Source organism: Suricata suricatta, chromosome 11 (genome assembly GCF_006229205.1).
Source record: "Suricata suricatta isolate VVHF042 chromosome 11, meerkat_22Aug2017_6uvM2_HiC, whole genome shotgun sequence".
Classification (NCBI taxonomy): domain Eukaryota; kingdom Metazoa; phylum Chordata; class Mammalia; order Carnivora; family Herpestidae; genus Suricata; species Suricata suricatta.
This window is the reverse complement of record NC_043710.1, coordinates 32,349,343-32,374,024: the sequence shown is the minus strand read 5'-3', so window position 1 is coordinate 32,374,024 and position 24,682 is coordinate 32,349,343. Positions and strand designations below refer to the sequence as shown.

General features: G+C 39.0%; 1 protein-coding gene across 1 annotated transcript; it reads right to left on the bottom strand.

The window, feature by feature from the left end:
- Positions 1 to 814: 814 nt before the first annotated feature.
- CCDC34 (coiled-coil domain containing 34) lies at positions 815 to 24,681 on the bottom strand (the record flags this gene model as incomplete). The annotated part of the gene is made up of 6 exons (XM_029915554.1): positions 815 to 1,354; positions 2,804 to 2,945; positions 3,987 to 4,145; positions 12,010 to 12,117; positions 18,924 to 19,062; positions 24,506 to 24,681. Coding segments are annotated over 6 exons (939 nt in total), but the record flags the coding sequence as incomplete, so codon positions are not given.
- Between the last annotated feature and the right edge of the window lies 1 nt (position 24,682).

The following is a 24,682-nucleotide window of genomic DNA, read 5'->3' as shown; positions in this document are numbered from 1 at the left end:
ATTTCAAAATTAACTACCTAATCATAACTAATGTATAAGTATTTGTATGAAGTGTAGCAAAATATTATAAGTGTCTCAAGATTGCTATGTACTAACCTAAGATCCAGAGCCTATAACAGTATTTTTTAATTTCCCTTTTAAAAACACAAATCAAGAGACTATAGATGCTGGCGAGGGTGTGAAGAGACGGGCACCCTCCTACATTGTTGGTGGGAATGTAAACTGGTGCAGCCGCTCTGAAAAACAATGTGGAGGTTCCTCAAAAAACTATCCATAGAACTCCCCTATGACCCAACAATAGCACTGCTAGGGATTTACCCAAGGGACACAGAAGTGCTGATGCATAGGAGCACATGTACCCCAATGTTCATAGCAGCACTTTCTACAATAGCCAAATCATGGAAAGAGCCTAAATGTCCAACACCTGATGAGTGGATCAAGAAGATGTGGTATATATACACAATGGAGTACTAAATGGCAATGAGAAAGAATGAAATATGGCCATTTGTAGGAAAGTGGATGGACCTCGAGGGTGTCATGCTAAGCGAAATAAGTCAGGCAGAGAAGGACAGATACCATATGTTTGCACTCATAAAAACATGCCTCTAGTTATTTAAAAATATTTACATAAGGAAAAATACACCAAAAGCTATCAACAAAGACTGTTTTTGATTACTCTAGGAGTCTAACCCATTTTGATTCTTCTAAGAGTTATTTTGAACATGCAGTTTAGAAATACTTATTTGAACAATTTAAGCTTAATCTTATTATGTTCATAAACAAACAGAGTATGAAAGACCACAACACAAATGACTGGTTTTACTGGTATTACAATGTAGTTTTAATACAAGCTATAATATAAACACAATTGTTAGATATCTAGATATCTTATAACTTAAGGTTAATAAGTTATAACCTTATAACTTCAAGGTTATAAGATTAACCTTGAAGCACTTATAAAAATGAAAATGTAGAAAACATCTTCCTCAACTCTAAGGACAACATTATAAAATGCAAAAAGATGAACCTGTTAATAATCACATCAAATGTTGAGCTGTTGACTAAGCAGTAAAAAAAAAAAAAATTCTAATTTTAAAATTAAATAGCTCCAGGTAAAACCATGCAATTTCCCATATCCACTATCTTTGTATTCTGCACAGAGTTCCAAGACAAAGATTGTTTCTGGCTTTCTGAACCACCAGAGGCGATGACCTGTGTGGCTGACTTATCACGGGCCTTTTGGTCTTCTTTTCTGATGGGTCCTTAGCTTCTTTGGAAGAAGGCACGTGAATGGGTTTCCATGGAATTGGGTTATAAAAGGCTGGTTCTGGATAAGAATTTCCACTGTAAAAATCTATAATTATTAAAAAGTAGGAACAAAATAAGAAAAAACTTCTCGAGATCAAAGAAACTACTCATTTTTAAATTCCTAGAAAAAGGTTACAGTATCAAAAGGGCAAAAATATCACTGACAAGCCAATTTAATCCATTTAAAACTTGAACTCTAAACTATTTTCAAATAAGTAACATTTTTCAAACACAGTAGGTATTGCAGTAAAAATTAAAATATAAATAATTCTAGAAGTCCAAAATGTATTCTTAAAATCTATACAAATAAAACTTCATATAAAAATTTTACTAAGAAATCCCTTTTTGAACCCTTAAAGTGAACAAAATCTTTATTTTCTTAACTCAGTCTGAGAAACCACTGATTCTAAACTAGCTTTCCCTAATCAGATACGAAACTTTAGAGGAAAAAAAAGTATATTGCAATACTGCTTATTTAGCTAAAGTGAATAAAAACTCTTGTTCATAATGACTACAATTCTAAATTACTATCAAATTGATCAGATTTCATGATATCACTATAATTTTGATTATTAAGAGCAGTAAAGCATTTGCAGACACAAGTTTATTTGAACAGATCTCATTTAAATTGCAAAAATTTAATAAAATAATCCCTTTTTAGCAAATCACTTCTAGTAAACATGTATATTCCCACCTAACGTTTTAACTTTACTATCCACTCATTTCATCAAAACCATTGTTTATTACTTTTTTTTTTCAGACAGAAAAAGAAGAAACAGAGGCAAACCTCACCTAGAGCCTAGTGGCTGAACGGATGACTCTGTGACATGTGGGAGAGGCCTGAGCCCTGACAGCAGGAATGCATCCCGCAGACCCCGGCACCCCACACTGACTGCAGCGATATGTCAACACACACTTCACTGAGATGGGCAAAACAAAGTCTGGAATATGTTCTATTGTGTGAACAGCACAGAATGGGAGTATTTTTTAATAATAAATCACTTAAACAGGTGAAGGCAGCTGTCAGCAAGGACTGAGCTTCCAACATGAAGCACAAAGAAAAACACGCCGTGCCCTTTCTAACGTGGGCGAGCCTGAAGGCCCACCGTACTCTGCCCTGCAAAATAAATGTGCCAAAGACACTGCAAGTTCTGCCTCACAGAGGGTTACAAGAAGGGGAGGAAGAAAGGACCCTTAAATATGTCCTCTTTAAGGCTTCAAAAACCAAAATGTAAGAAAGTTTTAATGTGTTTCTTAATGTTTAGAAATCATTACTTTTCTAACTACTGCCTTTAAAATACACCTGATTTATAGAAAATGACAATAAATTTACGGTATCTCTGTAGGAACACAGTGTGTTAGAATCTTCCAGAAGATAGTCATTTGAAAGAAAAATGATTTTTACACGCTTCTGTTTCTGTCAAAAGGAAACCTAATGTATAACACCCGCTCCCGCAAGCCGCACTGATGCAGGCCGCGGGCCGCTAAAACCAACCTGTGAGTTTGCCGTTGGCATAACCGTAGCCCTTTGCAGCTGGACGAGGTTTATTTTTTGCATTTTCCAACCATTCCTTAAACTTTTTCTCTGCTATTTCCTTTTTTTCTTGTAATTCAGCTTGCCGTTGTTTTTCTTTTTCCTTAAAATGACAAGACCAAACAATCTCTAGTGATGTTCTATAAGTAAAAATTCTATTCAAATCCCACTGACTCTCTTCACCAGGAGCTTCCCACCCCAGTGGCTCAAGGATCATAAATCCTAAGTCATACTTCTATAACTGGAGATAAAATGTAACATGATCAGGGATAGGACTTAAAGGTGGCTGCCGCTAAACCGCCGCAGGACATCAAACCCAAGAAGGAAAAAGCAATTTTTGTGGGGTTTTTTAATGTTTGTTTATTTACTTTTGCGGGGGGGGGAGAGGGGGGAGAGAAAGAGAAGTGGGGGTGGGGCAGGGAGAGAGGGAGAGAGAGAGGATCCCAGGCAGGCCCGGTCTGTCAGTGCAGAGCTGAGCACAGGGCTCGAACTCAGGAACCCTGAGCCCATGACCCGAGTAGAAACCAAGAGTCGGATGCTTAACAACTGAGTCACTCAGACACCCCAACAATTGGCTGTTTTAAAATAGAACAGTAAAAATATAATAATGTAATAAGACTTTCATAAAAGTACATTAAAATATTTAAAACATAAACAATGATAAAGTTTGAACTTGATGAAAAACATATCAAAGGCTTATTAATATTTGTCAACCCTAAAACCCACAATGCACATTCATTTCTGAAACCTATGCATAGTATAAATAAGTAGGGATAGTTTCATGTAGTGATTTTATGCTAAGATGGTGACAATTTTCCATAAGAAACTTTAAGAAAATTTTTTATTAAATTAAAAAAAAATTTTATTTATTTTTGAGAGAGAGAGAGAAACAGTGTGAGCAGGAGAAGGGCAGAGAGACAGGGAGACACAGAATCTGAAGTAGGCTCCAGGCTTTGAGCTGTCAGCACAGAGCCTGACAGGGGGCTTGAACCCATGGACTGAGAGATCATGACCTGAGCCGAAGTCTGATGCTTCACTGACTGAACCACCCAGGTGTCCCTCCATGAGAAACTTTTTATACAATATAGTTGGCATGTATGGACCCCAAACCATACATTCCAACTGGTCACTTTAATACAAATACCTTTTCTTTCTTCTTCTTCTCACATTCTTCAGCATTTTTTTTCTTCAACCATTCTTGATATTTTTCTTTTGCCTTTTCTTGCAAATGTTCTTTCGCCAGCTCCTTTGCTGCTTTTTCCTCCAGTTCTTTATTAATTTTCTGTTCCCTTTCTTTTCTTTTCTTAAGTAAAAATGAAGGAGTTTTAATTGGAATATTTGTAATTATGGTCATACAAGCAAATGAGTGTTTTACATGAATTAATTTTTTGAACTTCAGTTATTTCTTAAAACAGGTAGCCACATAGTGGCTGACACAACGTGGCTTATGAAAATATGTAACATACCTGCTCAACTTTAGTCTACCAGCTGGGTTATAAGTTTCAAGATAACAGTAACAAAGACCTTGCTCACCAAAGTGTACTCTGAGCCTGTGACAGTGGTAAGTAAACAGTAAGTAGTAAATACAGACTTACTGATTAGTGAACAGAAATTACAACCGTTTAGCCTGTCCTGAATTTTGTATTTTTTAATAGATGTTAACCTTCACTCTAAAATAGGAGTGATATACCTACATTTCCTGGACAGTTTGCCAATATGAACACTTAGGTAAAATCTTCTCCATTAGTGAGTTACAGAGAACAAAAAAAAACAAAAACAAAAACATTTTGGACCATTAGATACAGACGAATCTCTAGCTGTACAATTCTTATAAGTCTTACACAGATCAGAGGTTGGCCAACTATGGTCCCCAAGACTAAGATGGCCCACTAGCCATCTATATTTGTAAATAAGGTTTTACTGAAATGTGGCCATACCAATTTATTTATGTATTTGTTGTCTATCACTGCTTTTGTACCACAACTGCAAAGTTAAATCTCTACAACAGAGAGTGTATGGCCTGCAAAGCCTAAACTATTTATCTGGCTTTTTACAGAAAAAATTGGTCTATAACTCAATTTTTTTCCTTCTTCATTCAGAACACAATTTACCAACACAGCTACATTCTAAATAAGCCAATGACGTGGCTAGCTCTCTTTATCAAAGGTTTAGAAAACAACCTGCAAGGCATAAAGACATGCAGTAAAAATGCCATATACACTACCCTTCCTGGAGCAAAGAAACATGGGCTAAGAAAAAAACTTCTTCCACTGAAAGCATCTTGTAGCATAGTTCAATATAAGGAATTCAATTAACACCCAAGTAACAAACATTAGTTACATACAATGTATGTCCAGTGCCTTGTAGGAAAGGCAGGTCTTAAAAATCAAAGCCTGAGCATTTCCCAAGTTGCGAAGTGTACTTGTGTCCTGTTGGCCAGATAAGAGCTCGAAAAAGGAATCCTTTCTTGCTGAGAATCCAATTTCCACTGAAACAATACTGGATTTTAACTACTCTGTCAGAAAAGCTATAAGACTAAAAAGGATCTTGTAGCGTATCTGGCTCACTGATTCATGAGACTCTTTTAAAATTTTTTTTAATGTTTTATTTATTTTTGAGAGAGAGAGACAGCGTGAGCAGGGGAGGGTCAGAAAAAGAGGGAGGCACAGAATTGGAAGACAGGCTCTAGGCTCTGAGCTAGTTGTCAGCACAAAGCCCGACATGGGGCTTGAACCCACGAACCATGAGATCATGCATGACCTCAGCTGAAGCCGGAGGCTTAACCGACTGAGCCACCCAGGCGCCCCTCATGAGACTCATCTACAGCCTCATCAAGGAGTCATCCAGTCCCTACACTGTCTTCACTTATAACAGCTAACATTTATGGAGTGCTGACTCTTCCTGTTACTTTTCTATAGACTGTCTACATTTGTACTGTCAAGTCTTAAAACCACAAGATAAGGTAAGCATTATTATGATCTTACCTTACAAACGGGAAATGAAGGCACAAAGAGGCTAAGGTCACACAGAGAAGTGGAAGGTCACACATCATACAGACATCGAAATGAGTGAATGTTAAAAACAATTCTATCTCAATTCCATTAAAATGAAAAGTCAAACTCCTTAAGATAATTCCATTTTCCAAAACTGATTCAAAAAGAAAAGGGAGACTCTGAATAACCTTCTATCTATCTGTAAAAACAATTCAGAATTTAAAACTTTCCCACAAAGAAAACTCCAGCCTCGATGAGCTTCACTGCCAGATTCCATCACACATTTAAGGAAGATATAATACCAATCACCACACAAATTATTTCGGAAAACAGAAAAAAAGCAAACATATTCAAACTCATCTGAAGAGCTCAGTAGTACTCTGATATCAAAACCAGGCATGGAAGTCATTAATACACTATCAGGAATAAGCAAGATAACTGTTCTCATCGTCAAAAACACAAAATTCTTAGGGATACATTTAACAAAAGATGTGTAATACCACTATACCTTGAAAACTAAGAAATTAAAGATGATCTAAATAAATAGAAAGAAAAATCATGGTTACAGATTTAAAGTTTGATTATTTCTAAGATGGTGATTTCCCCCAAGATGATCTATATATTTAATCCAATCCTAACTATGTCAGGCATTATTAAATCAAACACGATCAGAGAAATTTATAAGCTGAATTCTAAATTATATATGGAAAGATGCAGAGCAACTAAAACAATTTTGAAAAAGAAAATGAAAGACGGAGGATTTCTACTCTCTGATTAAAAGCATTATAAACTCAAGAATTATAAAGCTTTAGAACAGGCTTGTGTGGTACTGGCCCAGGATTACAACAATGGGAGAGAATACAGTCCAGAAACAGACCAATACTTATATGGTTAATTGATTTTACACAAAAGTGCCAAGGTAATCAAATAGGGAAAAGATGATCTTTTCAACAAATAGTGTTAGAACAATTTAGCATCCATATGCAAAAAAAGATCCTTGACACTTAACTCTTACCAGACATTAAAATTAACTCCGAATAAACATATAGATAAAAGCTAAAGTTATACAACTTCCCAAAGAAAACAAGGGAGGGTATTTTTACACCCCTGGTGTTAGGCAAATGTTTCTTAAATAGGATACAAAAACCACAATCTATTAAAAAAAACAAAATACCAACTTTATGAAAAATTAAAACTTCTCTTTAAAAAATACCACTGAGAAAAATTAAATGGGAAAAAATATTTGCAATTTTTTTGGTAACAGGACTTAAAGGAACATATAAAGAACTCTTAGAACTTATGGATAAGACATCCAATCCTTCCACAAAATGGGCAAAAATTTAAGCACAAAACAAAACAACAACAGGCCAAGAGATGTCAAAATGGTTGGCAGTGTTATAGAATGAATTGTGTCTCCCAAAATTCTCATGTTTAAGCTTTAACCCTCCAGTGACTATATTTGGAGGTAGGACCTTTAAAGAAGTAATAAAGGTGATTAAAGTCATAAAGGTAGGGTCCTAATCCAGTAGGGCTGATGTCCTTATACGAGGAGAAAGAGACATCAGAGACAGTCATGCAGAGAAAAGAGCATGCGATGGGGTGGAGAGAATGCATCTACCCTGCAAGCCAGGAGCAACCAAACCTTACGGATAACCTTCATTTTAGACCTCCAGCCTCCAGAACTGTAAGAAAATAAACTTCTGTCGTTTGAGCTACCCACTCTGTGATATTTTGTTATGGCGGCCCTAGTAGACTAACACAATAAGCTTCTCAAAAGATGCTAAATATCAGATCTCAGGGAAATGAAAATTGAAACAAGGACACACCATTACACATTCACTAGAATGACTTAAAATGAAAAAGACTGACAATATCAAGTTTGGCAAGGATGTGGTGCAACTAGAACTTTTATACAATAGTGGTCAAAATGTAAAATGATACAAGCATATTAAAAATGGTTAGGAGGGGTGCCTGGGTGGCTCAGTCAGTTGAACATACGACTTCCGCACAGATCATGATCTCATGGTTCGTGAGTTCAAGCCCCGCATTGGGCTCTGTGCTGACAGCTCAGAGCCTGGAGCCTGCTTTGGATTCTGTGCCTCCCTCTCTCTCTCTGCTCCTCCCCCACTCATTCTTATTCTCTCTCTCTCTCTCTCTCTTAAAAATAAATAAACAAACAAACAAAAAAAGAGTTTGGCAATTTCTTTACTTACCATACAACCTGGGAATTCAGTTCCTGAACATTTAAATACCCAAGAAATGAAAACACATGTCCACAAAAAGACTTGTACAAAGGCGCCTTGGGTGCCTCAGTTGGTTAAGTGTCCAAATCTTGCTTTCGGCTCAGCTCGTGATCTCATGGCTTGTGAGTTCAAGCCCTGTATTGGGCTCTGAGATGACAGCATGGAGCCTGCTTGGGATTCTCTCTCTCTCTGCCCTCCCCTGGTTGGGCTGTCTCACTCTATCTCTCTCTGTCTCTCAAAATAAATAAACTTTAAAAAAAAAAAAGACTTGTACATAAATTACCAGAGACTTTTATTCATAAAACTCAAAATTGGAAATAACCCAATTTTCCAACAACTAGCAAATGGGTGAAAAATCTGTGGTATTGCATAGAGTATAATACTTATAGTTTAAACAACAAGATGGCAAAATCAATACTAGGGAATTTCAAAAACAAAAGAGGCCCACTGCAAAAGAATATATTTTCTATGATTCCATTTATATGAAATTCTAGGAAAGGTAAACCTAATCCAAAGGGACAGAAAGGAGGCTAATGGTTTCCCTGGAGCTGGGGCCCGTGGCGGGTGGGGAGCAGAGGCTGACTGCAAAGGGGCACAAGGGGACTTTCTGAGTGATGGAAACATACGATATGCTGACTGTGGCTCTGTTTATCCAGGTATACACGTTCGTCAAGTCGCATCAAAATTAAGAAAGGTGTATCTTATTGTATGTAAATTATAGCTCAATGATGTTTCTTTTAAAACATCAAGGAGATTTTCTGTAGAATTTACGCCAGAAAAGAAAAAAATGAAATGCCTTCAGTTAGCAAAAGGGGAACAGAGCAGGCACTCCGAGAGATATACTAAGAGAGCGGCCAGTTACTAAGTGGCTTCAGATTTTCTGGCGCTCCAGCTCCATACCACACAGAGCACGATAATAAATCTTCTCTTTTTTGTAACTAAAGGAAACTACCAGAATAAGTGGTTACTTAACGTTTCTAAATTTCTATTTTAGTAGTATCTGCCACCTCATAAAAGTGTTAATGCATGAATCATGCACTGAATAACAAGTGTTATCAATCATACGCTTTACTGATCTGACTAAATTTTTTACCTTGAAATACAGTTCCATGTTTCAAGAATTAAAAGTAATTTTATCTTTAAATAATCTTTTTAAAACAATGAAGGATAAATAAAGCCCTTTTACAAAATATGTGATAACATGCTGTAAAAAAAAATCTAAAAATATGAATTAGCCAGACAAATTTAAGAGTACCCAATGAGATAAGCCATTTATCTGAAAAGGATTTAACAATTTACAGTCATATTAGGAGAAACCAACTTTGCTAATGGATACATAAATTCTTTTTGTCTGATTTTTTGATGGAACACAGTGAAAATGACTTAGGGAAAATTACACCAGAGATACAGCTAAAATGTGAATGAAGCTAGAGGCAGTGGGGGACCACACACCATGAAATGTAAACAGAGGAGAAAAAAGCTAGATGCCAGACAGGAAGAAAAGAACCAGGAGAGCAGTTTTTACAAATAGAGGTAAATCTAACTTAAGACTGAAGTAGGAAATCTGACAGGTCTGAAAGAAAAACAAAAAAATTAGAGTAATCAGTTATTCCTTAGCTTGTACAAGAGTTCTGCAGAATAAATAAATTTAATTTCTTAGGGCTCATTTCTGAACTATTCTCATACTTATGGAATCTTGCTTTCAATAATTGGTGATTTATGTCAGGACAAGTCATTTCCCTCCAAAAGAAAAAAAAATTTTTTTCTCAAATAACTGGATTAGATCTACTGACACTAATTAAAATAGAGAATATATCATCTCTCAGCAGTCTTTTAGACAAACAACAACTATGTTTGACTGGCATGGTGAAATGAGCTTAATGGAGCTAGAAGATAAGGGAAGCTTTTAGAGGAGAAAGCATGCTAAAACAAAACATGTAAAACTGTTTTGTTTTAAGCTCTAAACTTCACAAAATATCATCCAGGGCTTGCAAAATTCATAAAAATTGGATCAAATAAGAAAAGCAGTACCATTCTAAATATGTAAAAATCACAACAGGAAACAAAAGTATTTTCAAAGTTTCTAATTTATGATCCAATATAAGAATGTACTGAAACTCAAAGATGGCAAATGAACAGAGGGGAAGGGACAAAACAAGAGAGAGAGAGAGAGAGAGAGAGAGAGAGAGGAGAGAGGAAAGCAAACCATAAGAAACTCTTAACTATAGAGAACAAATTCATGGTTGATGAAGGGGAGGCAGGGGGTATGGGCTACATGGGTGACGGGTACTAAGGAGGGCCCTTGTTGGGATGAGCACTGGGTGTAGTCTGTAAGTGATGAGTCTGAATTCCACTACTGAAACCAATATTACACTATATATTAACTAACTAGAATTTAAATAAAAATTTGAAACAAAAAATAATAAAATAAAGCTGAAAGATAATAGATCTATTCATACATTCCAGTAACAAATGCTTACTATATTACAAAGCATGATGCTAGATCTTATAATGGATTAAAAACTTATAATATCAAAAATAATTCCTATTCTTAAGAGTCTTAAAATTACAAGGAAGTGAATCTATATGCATAATACAAAATAGTAACAAAATATATACATAATGCAAGGCAGTATATGGCAAAGTGATATAAATTGAACAAGGATTCAAAGAAGGAAAGAGTTTCTATTTCAAGCATTTAACCAGCGAGTGATTCACGTAGGAACTACTTTGAGTAGGAAAATAAAGAGAAAGGTAGGGTGGAGGATATGATGAGATTCCATGTTGATGAAGTAGAATATAAAAAACTAAGGAAGTGAGAAACAGAATGGAAGTGTTCTCAAAACTTCTCACGACTACATGGCCGTGTGGAGTGGGGAGCACTGTCCATTGCTTGAGATTTCTTTGAAAACTATTATGTATCTTAAACATAAACAAAAATTATATTCTACCCCATTAACTATCTATGCTTGCTTTAGTATGAAAACAACATGTTTCCTCTCAAAACTTTCCAGTAAAACTAATACCCTAGAAGATGGGCCATGATTATCCTATATGTGCTCCCAGAAGAACGAAGCAACAGCACATTAGGAAGGGAACCACAGGAGGAAGACACAGTTCAGAGAGCAGAGAGTGGAAGGTCTTCAGCCAGCCAGGCTGGAATTGTGAAAACATTATTCAGAGGACGGTAGGGAATCATAAAAAATGTACTTTGAATTGGGGAATGACATTTGCCTTTCCAGCACAGTCAGTCTGGCAAAGACACAGAGGATGGATTCCTTCACTCAACAAACATTTTGGGGCATCTATTATGTGCCAGGCACTGATCTAGCTGCTAGAGAACGGAATAAAAGAGGCGAAAATCTCTGGTCTTATGGAGCTCACATCCATAAGATGTCATTTTTAGACTTATAAACAGTAAATAAGTTGAAAGACACAATGGGACCAGATAGGAAGAGATCACAAACAGGAGAGTAGGGACTCTAAAGGGAAAGATGGGGTGAGGGGCCGTCACCAACAAAAGAATAATTCTGATTATGCCGATGTGACTGAGCTGTCAGTAGTACTCAGAAGAGAAATCAAAAGAGAATGAGCACAAATGGGCTGCTTTAGATTCGCAGGCTCAGAGGTGCCGGCCAAGCTGATAGATGGAAATCCAAGGCTCCAGCAAGTCAGGCCTAGAGATACAGACTTCATGACTACCTGAAGCAAGACACAAGGAAGCCACACAAGGGAAAAGGGAGAGAAGCAGAGAACGAAGGGTAGAAAGAAGACAGAGACTTGAGAAATATCCATGAAGGTAGGAAAATAGGTCAGAGAAGAAAGAAACTGAGAAAAAACAACAAAAACCTAGGTTAGGAGGAGTAATAAAAAAAAGACTTCGCAAAACAGCGGTCAGTATGTGGATGTGCATTTTTTTTTTCCTCCCTACCTGTTCGTTCTTCTTCTGAACCCATTCCTTGTGCTTTTCTTCAGCAATTACCTTTCTTTTTTCACGTTCTTCCATTTCTTTCCTTTTTTCTATCTGTTGATTTAATTCCTACGGATTGTTATTCAAACAAAGGCAACATTTAATAAAAGTATTTGAATCACATATTAAAAACAAGTCTGACATTAACCAAATTAAACAAGAATATAATTTCCTTTATAGAAAGTACACCATTCGTGACAATAACTTACTTCAGTAACTAGTCTATGATGAAAAGAAAGCATTGGTAAAAACTATAAGTCATTTTTTAGAAATGCAAATAATTGCTTGGCAGCAAAACACTAGTTTCTTAGACTAAACTTCAGCTAAATTACCCTCATTGAAATCAACTTTCCCACACATAAATTTTGGCATCACTGTACGCTTTTGGCAGAAGCTCAAGAGAATTGCAACTTTTTTAGTTATAAAAAGCTTCTAGATTCTTAATGCAGATAAAGGACAGGAGTTAAATAATCCCTAAATTAAAATCTTAATTCAGAGTTAAACCAAAAGAAGAAATGTAGAGAAGCAATTCAATTTTCTTTTAGAAAAAAAAAAGAATCCAGATTTTTCTTCACTGATTTTATAGCTGCTGGAGTGTAAAACAAAACCACATTCATATCCCAGATTATTTAACTGCCTTGCTGTCACTCGAATCTACACGTTTGGGCATTTCCTCAGGAGAAAGAATGTAGAAGGTATGGCCAAATAAAACTTCGAGCTGAATGCCACCACTCTGTCACTCATCAGTTAAATTACTGCATTAGTTGAGAATGCTGTTCAAACTAGACTCCTAGGACTCGACTGCCATAATTACGGGTTATTTTTCTTCTCTCTCCTTAGATACTAATAATCAGATACTTTTATATCTCTTTCATTGGACCTCACTCCTCCTCCCTAGCCCTCCCTTTCCCAAAGACCTACCTACCTGAGCGTGGGTGCTAGTGGGAAGGCCAATTTTTCAACTGTCAGACAATTCCAGTGTGTTAAATGAAATGAAGATAAAACTGGACACCAAAGAACATATCTTTTGGACTTTAGAACAACTGGTCGCAGGATACCTGTCTTCCATGACCTCTCATCCTAAAATTCTGCTGCACAGAAAATAGCTGCCCTCACTCTTTCAGGAAGTCTTCCAACTTTTAAACACTATACACCCCTCACCACCCCCAAAATAAAATATCCATCTTGGTTTTATAGGGATTCTTCATTACCTCTGTAGCTGCTATGCCTTGATTATTCACCTAATACTTTTTTTATGTAGAGCCTACTATAAAGACAGCAAGAACTGAGATACAGATGAAATTCCAGACATCTCCAATTTTATGTAAATCTACATACGCACAAGAATTAACGCACCATATTGTGAAGGGCTGTGTTTCACAGTTCAGGAAGTAGAAAGGAAGGGAAGGGAAGAGGAGAGGACCAGTGTGGACCAGGGTAGTTGGAAATGAGCATGACAAGAGGGTCAGTGAGGGGATAGCTTGACAAGGGAGGGGGAGACTAGAAAATCAGAGTGTGGTACTAACGAGATAGCAAAAGGTCTTTCGAGACAGGCACAGTACACTGAACACTACGAAGCAGGAACACATGGGAAAGGGAAGGATTCTGAACCTTCAAGGCTGCAGACTGCATGTGGAGGGAGCAGAGCTACTTTGAGGGGGCGGACTCGGAGGCTGCCACAGTGTAGGAGTTGTGAGAGGAAGAAGGTGTGAGAAGTGTGTGTGTGTGTGTGTGTGTGTGTGTGTGTGTGTGTGTGTGTGTGAGAGAGAGAGAGAGAGACAGACAAAGACAGAGACGAGAGAGACAGGCTAGATACAGATCTGACATCCATAGATCCAAAATTTTCCAAGGTAGTCTTATTTATTTTTAAGGAAAGTAGTCACTTAAACATGCAACTAATAATATGATTGATTATATTTATGCACCCTTTTAAGATTCTTCATATAATTATATTAAAAAATCAGAGAAAAAAAGAGCAGACTAAGTCTTCACAAATTTTAACTGATGAAAGGGTCAAAAGTACATAGAAAATGCTGTAACAGACTCAAACAGTGCTCCTCGGCTGCCCCAGAGCACACACCCCTTTCTGACACACCACCCCCTCCCCACAACAAACACACAGGTGGCCCCTCTTAGGATTCCCAGCCTTACAGCCTCCCACCTGTTTACCACCAGGCCACGCCTTTTCCAGGCACAGCCAGTGTCCCCTCCAACACGGACCCTGGGACGCCTTTTGGGAGACCATTGAGTGTCAACAGAATTATAGTTATTTTCCCACAGAGTGAACACTTGATTATGGCAAACCAAAATTCACAAAGGATCCTAAATGTTACATTTTTATTTCAATAGCTTTTGCCTACTTTCAAAGAACTTTTGACCACTGAAGGTAAGAATCAGGAAAAGTCACAGATTTGAGTTTCACCAACTCTAAATAAAAGCTGCCCTATTTCTTTATTATGGGCTAATGAATGAAATGGCCATAGGCAAGATGGGGGGAAAAAATGATAAAAGCACCTGGATTATTCACAAACTAGATCATTTTTATAACTTAGAAAAGATCATATTAAAATGTTAAAAATTAGAATTAACTAAACGTTATAGAGAATTTCGGGCAGTCTGCTAAGTAAGTTTTTTAAATAATAAAAATTTAAATATAAAATGGGGGCGCCACGGTGGATCAGTCAGTTAAGCATCTGACTTTGGCTCAGGTGATGATATCACAATTTGTGGGTTCAAGTCCCGCATCAGGCTCTGGGCAGCTCAGAGCCGGAAAACTGCTTCAGATTCTGTGTCTCCCTCTGTCTCTGTACCTCCCTCCCCTACTCATACTCTGTGTCTCTCTCAAAAAATAAATAAACCATTAAAAAATAAAATAAAATAAATAAATATAAAATGTATATAATCTATAAAACTAGTAATGCTAGTTTTCCATAATACTAATGTTCAACATTTCCTATATTGTCATTTAACATTAGTTACAAATGTAACAAATTTTATAAGCAGGTAATTTTGATGGATTAAAACAATTTCTTTTTAATTTTTAAAAAATGTTTAGGGGCCCCTGGGTGGCTCAGTTGGTTGAGCATCTGACCCTTGATTTCCACTCAGGTCATGATCTCACAGTCTGTGGGTTTGACTCCTGCATCAGGCTCTGCACTGACAGCATGGAGCCTGCTTGAGATTCTCTGTCTCCCTCTCTCTCTGCCCCTCTCCTGCGTATGCATGTGCACTCTTTTTCTCTCAGAAAGAAACATTAAAAAAATAAAAAATTTTTAAATTTTTTAAAAATAATTTTTTAACCCAGTCTTAGAGGCATGTCTGAAACAAATGTCAGTCTAAATGTCTGTTGCTAAAATATAATTTTTGGGAAGAGATGATTTTTTAATGACCCAATTATCCTTTAAATCTTCCTTTAAGATTTCAAGGAAGAAAATAAGACCGCTGGGGTAAATTCAAAATTAAATACTAAGTCTGACCCCTTCATTTCTACAATACACCTCGATATTATGGAAACAACACTTATGAAATTGGAAGTTGAAAGAACGAGGACCCAGTCTCAGCCTTGCCGTGAACTGAAATGCTGGCAAAGTTACTTTCTCACCCTCAACAGGAATCTGAAATGAATTGTTCCTTATGGCTAATAATCTGTGCCTTTAATCATACGACTTGTAAACAAATTAGAGAATGCAATTAAGTAGAACAGAAAAAGAAAAGCATCTCTTAGAAACTGGAACAAGGAAGGGGGCGCCTGGCTGGCTCAGTCGGGGGAGCATGTGACTCCTGATCTCAGGGATGTGAGTTTGAGCCCCACGTTGGATACAGAGATTCCTTAAAAAGTAAAATCTTTGAAAAAAAGAAAAAGAAAACAAAACAAGGAAACGGCATGAAAACAAATGTGAATACCACAAAAGCACAAAATAAACTTATAAAGTGAGTAGTTGGCCTGTATGTTTTCATGTCGCTGGCATGGGTGACACTAAGATTCATGCTAAAAATTTTAATTGCTTTAGAGTTAATGATGTAGCCATAAGAAATTTCAAATTGTTAAATACATGAAGAGATGTTAATCTTCCCACTAAGCACACCCTGCTACTTGCTAGTCACTGTGGTAGGGACTTTATATTCATTATTTTCATCTGTTCTCAAAACAAATCTTCAGCAGTTGTTTTTAACATCTGTTTTAACACATAATAACACCTAACTTCTACTGAATGCTTCTTATATACTAGAGAATCTCCTGATGCTCACTTGGTCCTCAAAACAACACTATGAGGTAAAAATTATTCTCCCCCTTTCATTGATAAAGAAATCGAGGCAGAGTGAGGTTAAGGATATGCCCAAAATGCAAGTTTTTAATCCAGGAAATACAGCTCAAGAATTTATGCTTTTAACCTCTCTGTTACTGCCCCTCTAACATCTGATTTACAGATAAAGAAACTGAGGCTCAGAGAAACTGGGTAACTTTCTCGAGGTCACAGTTAGAACCGCAAAACTAAAATTTCAGCCTGTTCTATGTGACTCTAAAGCCCAGGCTCCCTTATAAATTTCTGTAATTTAATTAACTTCTTTTACTGTATGCTGACTCTGAAAATAACTTGAAGTGATCCTCCTTTCCTTAATGTAACAAGTGAATCTCTAGGTTAGAGATAAAGCTAAACACCATAAACTGAACCCCACTTTTTACCAATGGCTCACTAGTTCAGTGTTTTCCAAAATGAAGCCTAAAACCAATCTAGTAGGCTATGACTGGCCTTTAAAAACGAAAAGTAAAGGGATGCCTGGGTGCTCAATCAGTAAAGCATCCAACTCTTAGTTTTGGCTCAGGTCAAGATCTCAGTTTGTGAGATGGAGGCCTGTGTCGGTCTCGGCGCTGACAGCGCAGAGCCTGCTTGGGATTCCTTCTCTCCTTCTCTCTCTGCCTCTCCCCTACTCATACACTCTCTCTCAAGATAAATAAATACACTTAAATAAATAACAAAAAACAGGGAAGAACAGAATACCAGGTTTTGCACAAAATTAAGATATCACTTCAGATACATATATGTATGCATTTATGTGTGACATGAAACAAAGTAGATTTCTCACCATGCACAAATATTTTGAAAGCTACTGCACTAAATAATGGCATTAGTAATGTTAAAACTTGAAGCTAAGAGTCTGGGGTCTTAATAATACACATTAATTCTGAAAATAAATGGAAAAGCTTTAGGAAGGCTATCCATAGCAATGATATCAGTAACAATACCAATAAAACAATACCAATCATCATATTTTGTCTCATTTAAACCTCATAAAAATCCTGTGACATAGGTATTATTTTTATTTCTACTGTACAGATAGGAAATTGAATCAAAAAAGTTTAAACAAGCCTGCCTGGCATCAAATTTACGGTCTTTTATCAAGCCCCGTGGGCTTCGAAGAGGAAACAGCCCTACTGTGCCCTGCTCCAGTAGTTAATTTGTCTTTTAGAATACAAATATTATGCAACAGGAAATAGCAGAATGTACTGGTTTATACAATCACTGAATCATGCCAAGACTCCTGAATATGTGGCTGCGTATATGGTTCAAAATCCATCACAGAAATAACTAGCTACAAAACTAATATGGAAAATTTACTGCAAGAAGATCATGGAGAACAATGCTTTAGATCCAAGGATTTTTATGGAAGCATAGTTACTAATAGATTAAATCTAAATATATGACAATAGTGAACCAGTTAACTATATTCTAGTACATTTAAAATACATTTTAATAATCTTAGCCAGCCATTTAGGAATGATGTTATAAGCCCATTCAGTGATACAGAAATATATTAATATGACAGGTGGAAAAAAATTATAGAAGTTTGATCCTGTTTCATTAGAAATAAGATATACCCCTTACTACTCAGATCTACTTGGTTTCTAGGTTCAGATGGGGAGAATTCAGACAGTGAGTAACTACAGAATGCCAAATCCTCCAAATCCGTTCAGTTGCTAGGTTCTCAGCAGCAAACAGGAAGAGTTCAAAGGATTCATGTGAAAATGTACCTCACGTTATTTTAGGAGTTTGGAGAGTGAGAGTTCAGAGAGAAACACACACACAGAAGTATCCACAAGTGAGGCAGTGAGGCACAGAGAAACTGAGAACTCTGGAAGCCCAGCAGATTCCCATCTCCCCACACACACTCACTCCAGGGCACGTGCTCTGAGTGATACGGGGGTAGATTCCGGTCTCTATATCAATTTTGGTTTCTCTCCTTTCTTAAAAATTTTACCAAGTAGGGGCACCTGGGTGGCTCAGCCAATTGAGCACTGACCTTGGCTCAGGTCACGATCTCATGGTTTGTGGGTTCGAGCCCCATGTAGGGCTCTGTGCTGGCAGCTCAGAGTCTGGAGCCTGCTTTGGATTTGGTGTCTCCCCATCTCTCTGCCCATGCTCATGCTCTGTCTCTCTTTGTCTCTCAATAATAAATAAACATTAAAACATTTTTATTTTAAATTTTACCACGTAAATGCACTTGCATTTACTTTAGTTATATGTACATATGGTGAAGCTCCATTTTATGTCTTAATATACACACTTACAGGGTTTTTTTTTTAATTTACACTGAAGAAAATCCTGAAGGCTATATGGAATAATATTAACACTGGTTATCTTTAGGTAGTAAAATTAGAGATTTTAATGTTCTTCATTATACTTAGCTGTATTTTCCACATGTTCTTATGATAAATGTATTATTTCTACAATTAGAGAGGGTAAACGGATATAGCAAACGGATACTAACAAATGGAAAAACTTTGTTTTGAGGGATAATATTAACATTTTAGTTGTGACAACAGCTCCAATTTGTGAACTCACAGATTAAGTAAAAAGGATACTGTCTAGTCCTACCTCCAGAGCTTTCTGTTGCAGACGGTCACGCTCTTCTTTTTCTTTGCCAACAAACCACACTTCCCATGGTGTCAGGCGGCTTTCTGGGAGGCACACCTGTTTCTGTTCTTCTTGGTTATTTTCTGGTCCAACCACATTGCTACAAGAGAGAGAGGACACCATAGCATCTGCACTCACAACTCTTTGGCTTAACAGTCAAAATCACTGAAACTATACAGCCAAAGCAGAACCTAATAATATATTTATAATGCTGTGATTTTTACAAATACATATATATGAATTTAATTATATATAAATATGCACTTGAAAAATCATGAACAGGAAATCCAATATTTGAATTCGTTATCTATCAAACTGCCTTTGAATTCATCATCTAAAATCACATTATTTAAAAACCCATTAGGATAAGAATATCAATCCATTTGCCTTAATGAAAACTTTTTTTTTTATTCTTAAAAATCTCTCCAGGGACATCTGCATGGCTCAGTCGGTTAAATATCTGACTTTAGTTCAGGTCATGATCTCACAGTTTGTGGGTTTAAGCCCAGCATCAGGCTCTGTGCTGACAGCTCAGAGCCTGAAGCCTACTTAGGATTCAGTGTCTCCCTCTCTCTTTGCCCTTCCCCTGTTCACGCTGTCTATCTCTCTCTCTCTCTCAAAAATTAAAAAATCATTTAAAAAAATCTCTCATCTGGACAACTAATTATAACACATGATCCTAATCAGATCCTGGAGAAGACTTTCCCCTTTTCATTCCTTAAATAGTCCCAGAAAAAAAAACAAACAACTATACACACACATACACACACACACAATGATAAAGCAAATATGTTAATAATTAAGGATTTGGGGGGGATGCCTGGGTGGCTCAATCAGTTAAGCAACCGATTTTGGCTCAGGTCATGATCTCACAGTTCCTGGGATCGAGCCCTGTGTTGGGCTCTGTGCCAACAGCTCACAGCCTGGAGTCGGCTTCTGATTCTGTGTCTCCCTCTCTCTCTCTGCCCCTCCCTCACGCTCTGTCTCTCTCTCTCTCTCTCTCATTAAAAAAAAAAACTTTGGTTTTCTTAATTAAGGATTTGGGTGAAGGGTAAACAGAATTTAAAAAAAAATTTTAACGTAATCTCTACACTCAAAGTAGGACTCAAACTTGAAACCCAACATCAAGAGTCCCATGCTCTACCCAGTGAGGCAGCCAGTGCCCCAGAAATTCTCAACTTTTCTATTAAAGTTACAAAAAAATATACGGTTCTTATATTCTTTACTGCTCTGGTTGAGTCCCTTTTGCCAATTCTTCAGACAGGGCGTTTATGACTCCCCAGTTTGGTGACCTCCATCTCCACTATGTACCTCTGTCAGTCTGTCTCTTTTAGGTACATGGAAAATAAGTAAGTAGTCATTCAGGCTCGGGAGAAGAGGGGAGGGGAGGAGAAATACTGGGCCTCAGCCAGATACACAAGCCTCATAAAACTTAGCAAAAGCGGAACCATTAGGACCCAAGGAAAGAAAGGCTGCTCAGGACCCAAGGCAGCTCTAAAGACTAAGTGTTTATAGACTCAGCGCCTCTGTCACTTTAACATTCCCACTTTGCAACCACCTGCCTCGCCCACCGCTCTGCACAACTTCTTCCACCTCTTAGCTTCAGCTTACTCATTTCTCTCCTGCTATTTCTTCATTGATCCATGTCCTCATACAATTTGTATTCTGGCAGGAAAGAGAACACTGTTGATGTGCTGTTTATTTCTCATATGAACCTTTCCTTCTCCGTCTTGAAACAAGACCTCATCTGCCCCCACAGCCTCACCAGGTGCTGATGGAGCCCACATCAGTCATTCCAGGCCAGATCTTTCTCCCGAGCTCCAGCCTTATTTCCAACCATTTGATAGACAGCGCCACTTAAATATCAATTAGCGGCAAACACATCTGGTCCTCTTCTACCTCCTACCCATTACCCTCTCCACCAAGAAAATTTCACTCCTCCCCTTAAAATCCTTCCTCAGTGAAGAGGAGCAACGGTCGCCCAGCTAGCCATGCCAGAAACCCAGACCTGTGTCTCCTCCTGTCCCCTGTCCACATTAGTGCCCCCACCACCCAGACCTACATTACCACCTCGTCACATCTCTTCTACTTCTTTCAGTTTTCTCAAGCCATTTTCCTCTTCTCCAACCTTCAACCACTGGGAGGACATAAGCAGCCTTTCTGCGTCTGTTTCAAACCATTTTCCACAACTCCTGTCAGATTCATCCTTCAAATGCATCCTGCTATCACAGTCACTCCCTAACTCGAGGTTCATCCGTGGCTCCTGCCCACAGGATGAAATCCAAACTCCACAGCCTGACACCCAGGGACTGGCTCCTGCCTGTCTTCCCAACCTCTTTTGCCAGTGGCTGCTCTGGACAGTACAGTCTGGCTGCACTGAAGCAGACTGATGGATGTGCCATGCCCCGTGCTCCGCGGCTTTGTCTAAAACTGAAATGCCTCCACCTCCACACGCAGGGCCATGCAAGAGCTTAGATTTGGGAGTAAAACATCTGGGGTGAATCTCTACCTGCTTCCTCCTAGCTAAGTACTTTTCCGAACCCACTGAATCCTCTGTTCTCATCTGACAGATGGAGATAAGAGCAGAGGCTTCCCCACAGGTACTGCTGCTTGGGACAGTCTATGCTATAGCACTTAACACAGGCTCTGGGCACTCGGTAAGCATTTGGCACATGTCATTTCGTAGGAGGAGGCGTACGGCTAATTCCTACTCTCCCTTCAAGAGTCAACTCAGGGCGGCTCAGTCAGTTGAGCGCTCAGACTCTTGATTTTGGCTTAGGCCACGATCTCCGGGTGCGTGGGATGGAGCTCTGCGTCTGCTCCCACACTGGCAGCACGGAGCCTGCTTGGGATTCTCTCTCTGTCTCTCTTAAAATAAATAAACATAAAACAATTTCAACTCAGGCATTAATCTTTTTTCCCCCTCACCATAAAACTGCAAAAATTCTGGACCAAGCGCCTTAGGTTTTCTGTCATTTGTCCATCTCTGCCATAGGCTATGAATTCCTTACAAACAGAAAGCATGTTTTAACTCATTTTTTATTTCAAGAGTCTAGCTTAGGACCTGGAATACAGTGAGCTCCTAAGAAATGTTTGTTGAAAGAGATCAGTGTTGTTGTTTTTTTAAAATGACACTTAAAGTACTAAATTTCTTGCCTTAACATTTTTAACAAATGATAGCATATATACTACAAAATGTATAGCACACACACTACAGCTCTACCCGTGATCAAGAGAGGCTTACTAAGCAGCTCTTTACAACTAAGACCTTTATTAAGGCACGGTTTTCCTAACACAGAGTGATATAAAAAGCAGGGTAAAGATGAATAAATAGAAGGCCCAGGGCATATTACGAAAGGAAAATTACTTCGTATCTTGTCTGAAGTCAACTGCGAGCTTCCTCTCAGCCCTGTCCAACGCGCTCGAAGCCGTCCTCTACGTTCACCTAAAATTCCCGGAGCTCCTATCACCCAGCGATGCCTATGGCAGATGAACAACGGGCACAAGGCATACAGTCCCACACAGCGCTGGGCTTACTCCCTCGTCCGCGGACAGAATGCTCACTGCTGGGCCCGGGGTTGGGGCTACAGCTCAGGCTGCCTGCTCTCCTCACCTCCTCAGCCCCCAACTGTCCAGGGCACCAACAAAGGTTGGAGGTAGGGAGGACAAAGGAGGAAGGTTTGTAAACACTTACTTTCCTGGAAGGAAGTGCTAGGTTTTCTGAAGCACGTGAAGACAACCACTGCGTCTACCTGTTCTCTAGGAGTGGGACTTAGGCAGGCATTCATTCAGCACACATTCATTGAACCCGAATGGGCATCTGCCCCTTGCTGCCCACAAGGCCTGCCAACTCGTGTCTTCCTTCCAGGCCACATCCTACGTATTCCCTTTGGTTCACGGGGCATGAGCTGTGATATGGCAGCAATAAGGGAAGCCTTAGTCCTAGGGATGCTACCAGCTTGTTTGGGCGTTGGTGTAAGAAAGACATAAAACACATCTGGCTCCTCTCCTGAGCTCCACGTGATGACGGCTCTGGCTCTTGGAAGCTAACACGGGTCTCAGGAGCTGCTCTGTGGCTTTGACAGCCGTCACTCCTCCATAGGCTGCTAGACTGCGTTGACACTGCTGTCCTGTTGATTAGACTCAGAAGATATTTCCCAAAGCCTTAAAATTATTTTAAAAATCTTTGGGATCAACTCAATCCTGAAGAATGCCTAGGATGACCCACGTGAAAATGGACTCCTGAAACCCCATCATCGGGTACGACCATCAGGTTGATCAGAGGCCTGTTTCTTGTTGCCACAACCAGTCTGGACAAGCAGCTTGCTTGGTTACACTTACTGAGCTCCATTCCCAACGATGCATTTTTACTTTCTTGCTGCTGTGACTGTGTATTGGAGTCATCTCACATGGGTCCATATTCCATTCATGCAATCTGGGTATGAAGGCCTTACCCTCAAGTGGGCTACCTTGCTGCTTACACCTAAAACATAGGTTCTCTGGTCCATATTTCGGAGATCTCCTCTATTGTGCCTTACACAGCTTGATAATCAGAAACTTTTCTGAAGATGATGTATGAGTCTACTCCAGAACGAACCTGCATTACTCAGCCTGTCTCAGAAAGTTATTCCTGCGGGGACAGGCCCTTTGTTCTTATTTCTATACACCCAATAATAGGCATGTTGCACAGGGAAGAGAGAACCTGATCATACACCTCAGTGCTAGGCCCGGCTCTGCTAATAACTAGGTATGTGCCTCTGAATCCCACTTTGTATTTGTATCCTGAGCCACAGTTTCGTTATCTGTCAAATGGGTAAAATAAATTCATTTAGGCTTTAATTTCATGAGAATAGAGGCCATCTACATCTTGTTTATGGTCCCCAATATCTAGATTAGCAGGCGCACAAACTAGATGTTTGCTGAGTAATTGTGGAAATTAAAAAATTTTTAGATGATTTTAACAATCTCTTTGGTTCGAACACTCTAAGACTCAATAATGTCTATTCTGTTCAGTGAGGCTCAGACCAGACCCAGCCTTGTCTCTGGATGCGAGGATGGGCATTGCTAAGCTATGCTTTAGCTCGTTTATGGCCCTCCAAAGTAACACGGCTTACTACAACCTGCTTCACGGGCAATCAGATCTTTGCAAAATGACCACAAGCACCATCAGGCTGCGGTAAACAATTTTGGTGTTAAGGGTTAAAACAAGAGTTCTGGTGTCCACAATCTGACTTTTGAATATTCCGGAAACTCCTGAAATGGTAGCAAAATTTTGTGTTTTTGAGACTACCTACGTTTTTCTGGACAGGGAGACTGGAGCGATCATATCTCAGGAAAAGTGATTAAGAAGCCTAGGAAATCTGCAGGCACGTGTGAGCCTGGCCCACAACTCTACGTGCAAAAAGCAGGGGCACCTCGGAACGCAGGTGCCTGCACGGCGCCTGAGGCGAGCGCCAGGCTGTGTTTGGCCGCTGGAAGAAGGTACCGGCAAGGGTCTAAGGAATCGTGAGAGGGGCTCTATCGGCCCGTGGCCCGGGGGTTACCTGGCGCACCCCTGTAACTCCACTGCTCTCGGGTTCGCCACCTCAGCTTCTGAGTCCTGAGCATCTTCCTCCACCTCTTCCTCATCCTCCCCGTCGCCATCGTCGTAGTCAAACGGGAAGCTCTGGTGGCCGAGGGGAGACAACAGTGACATGGTGGAATTGCTGCAGCTCAGCGGC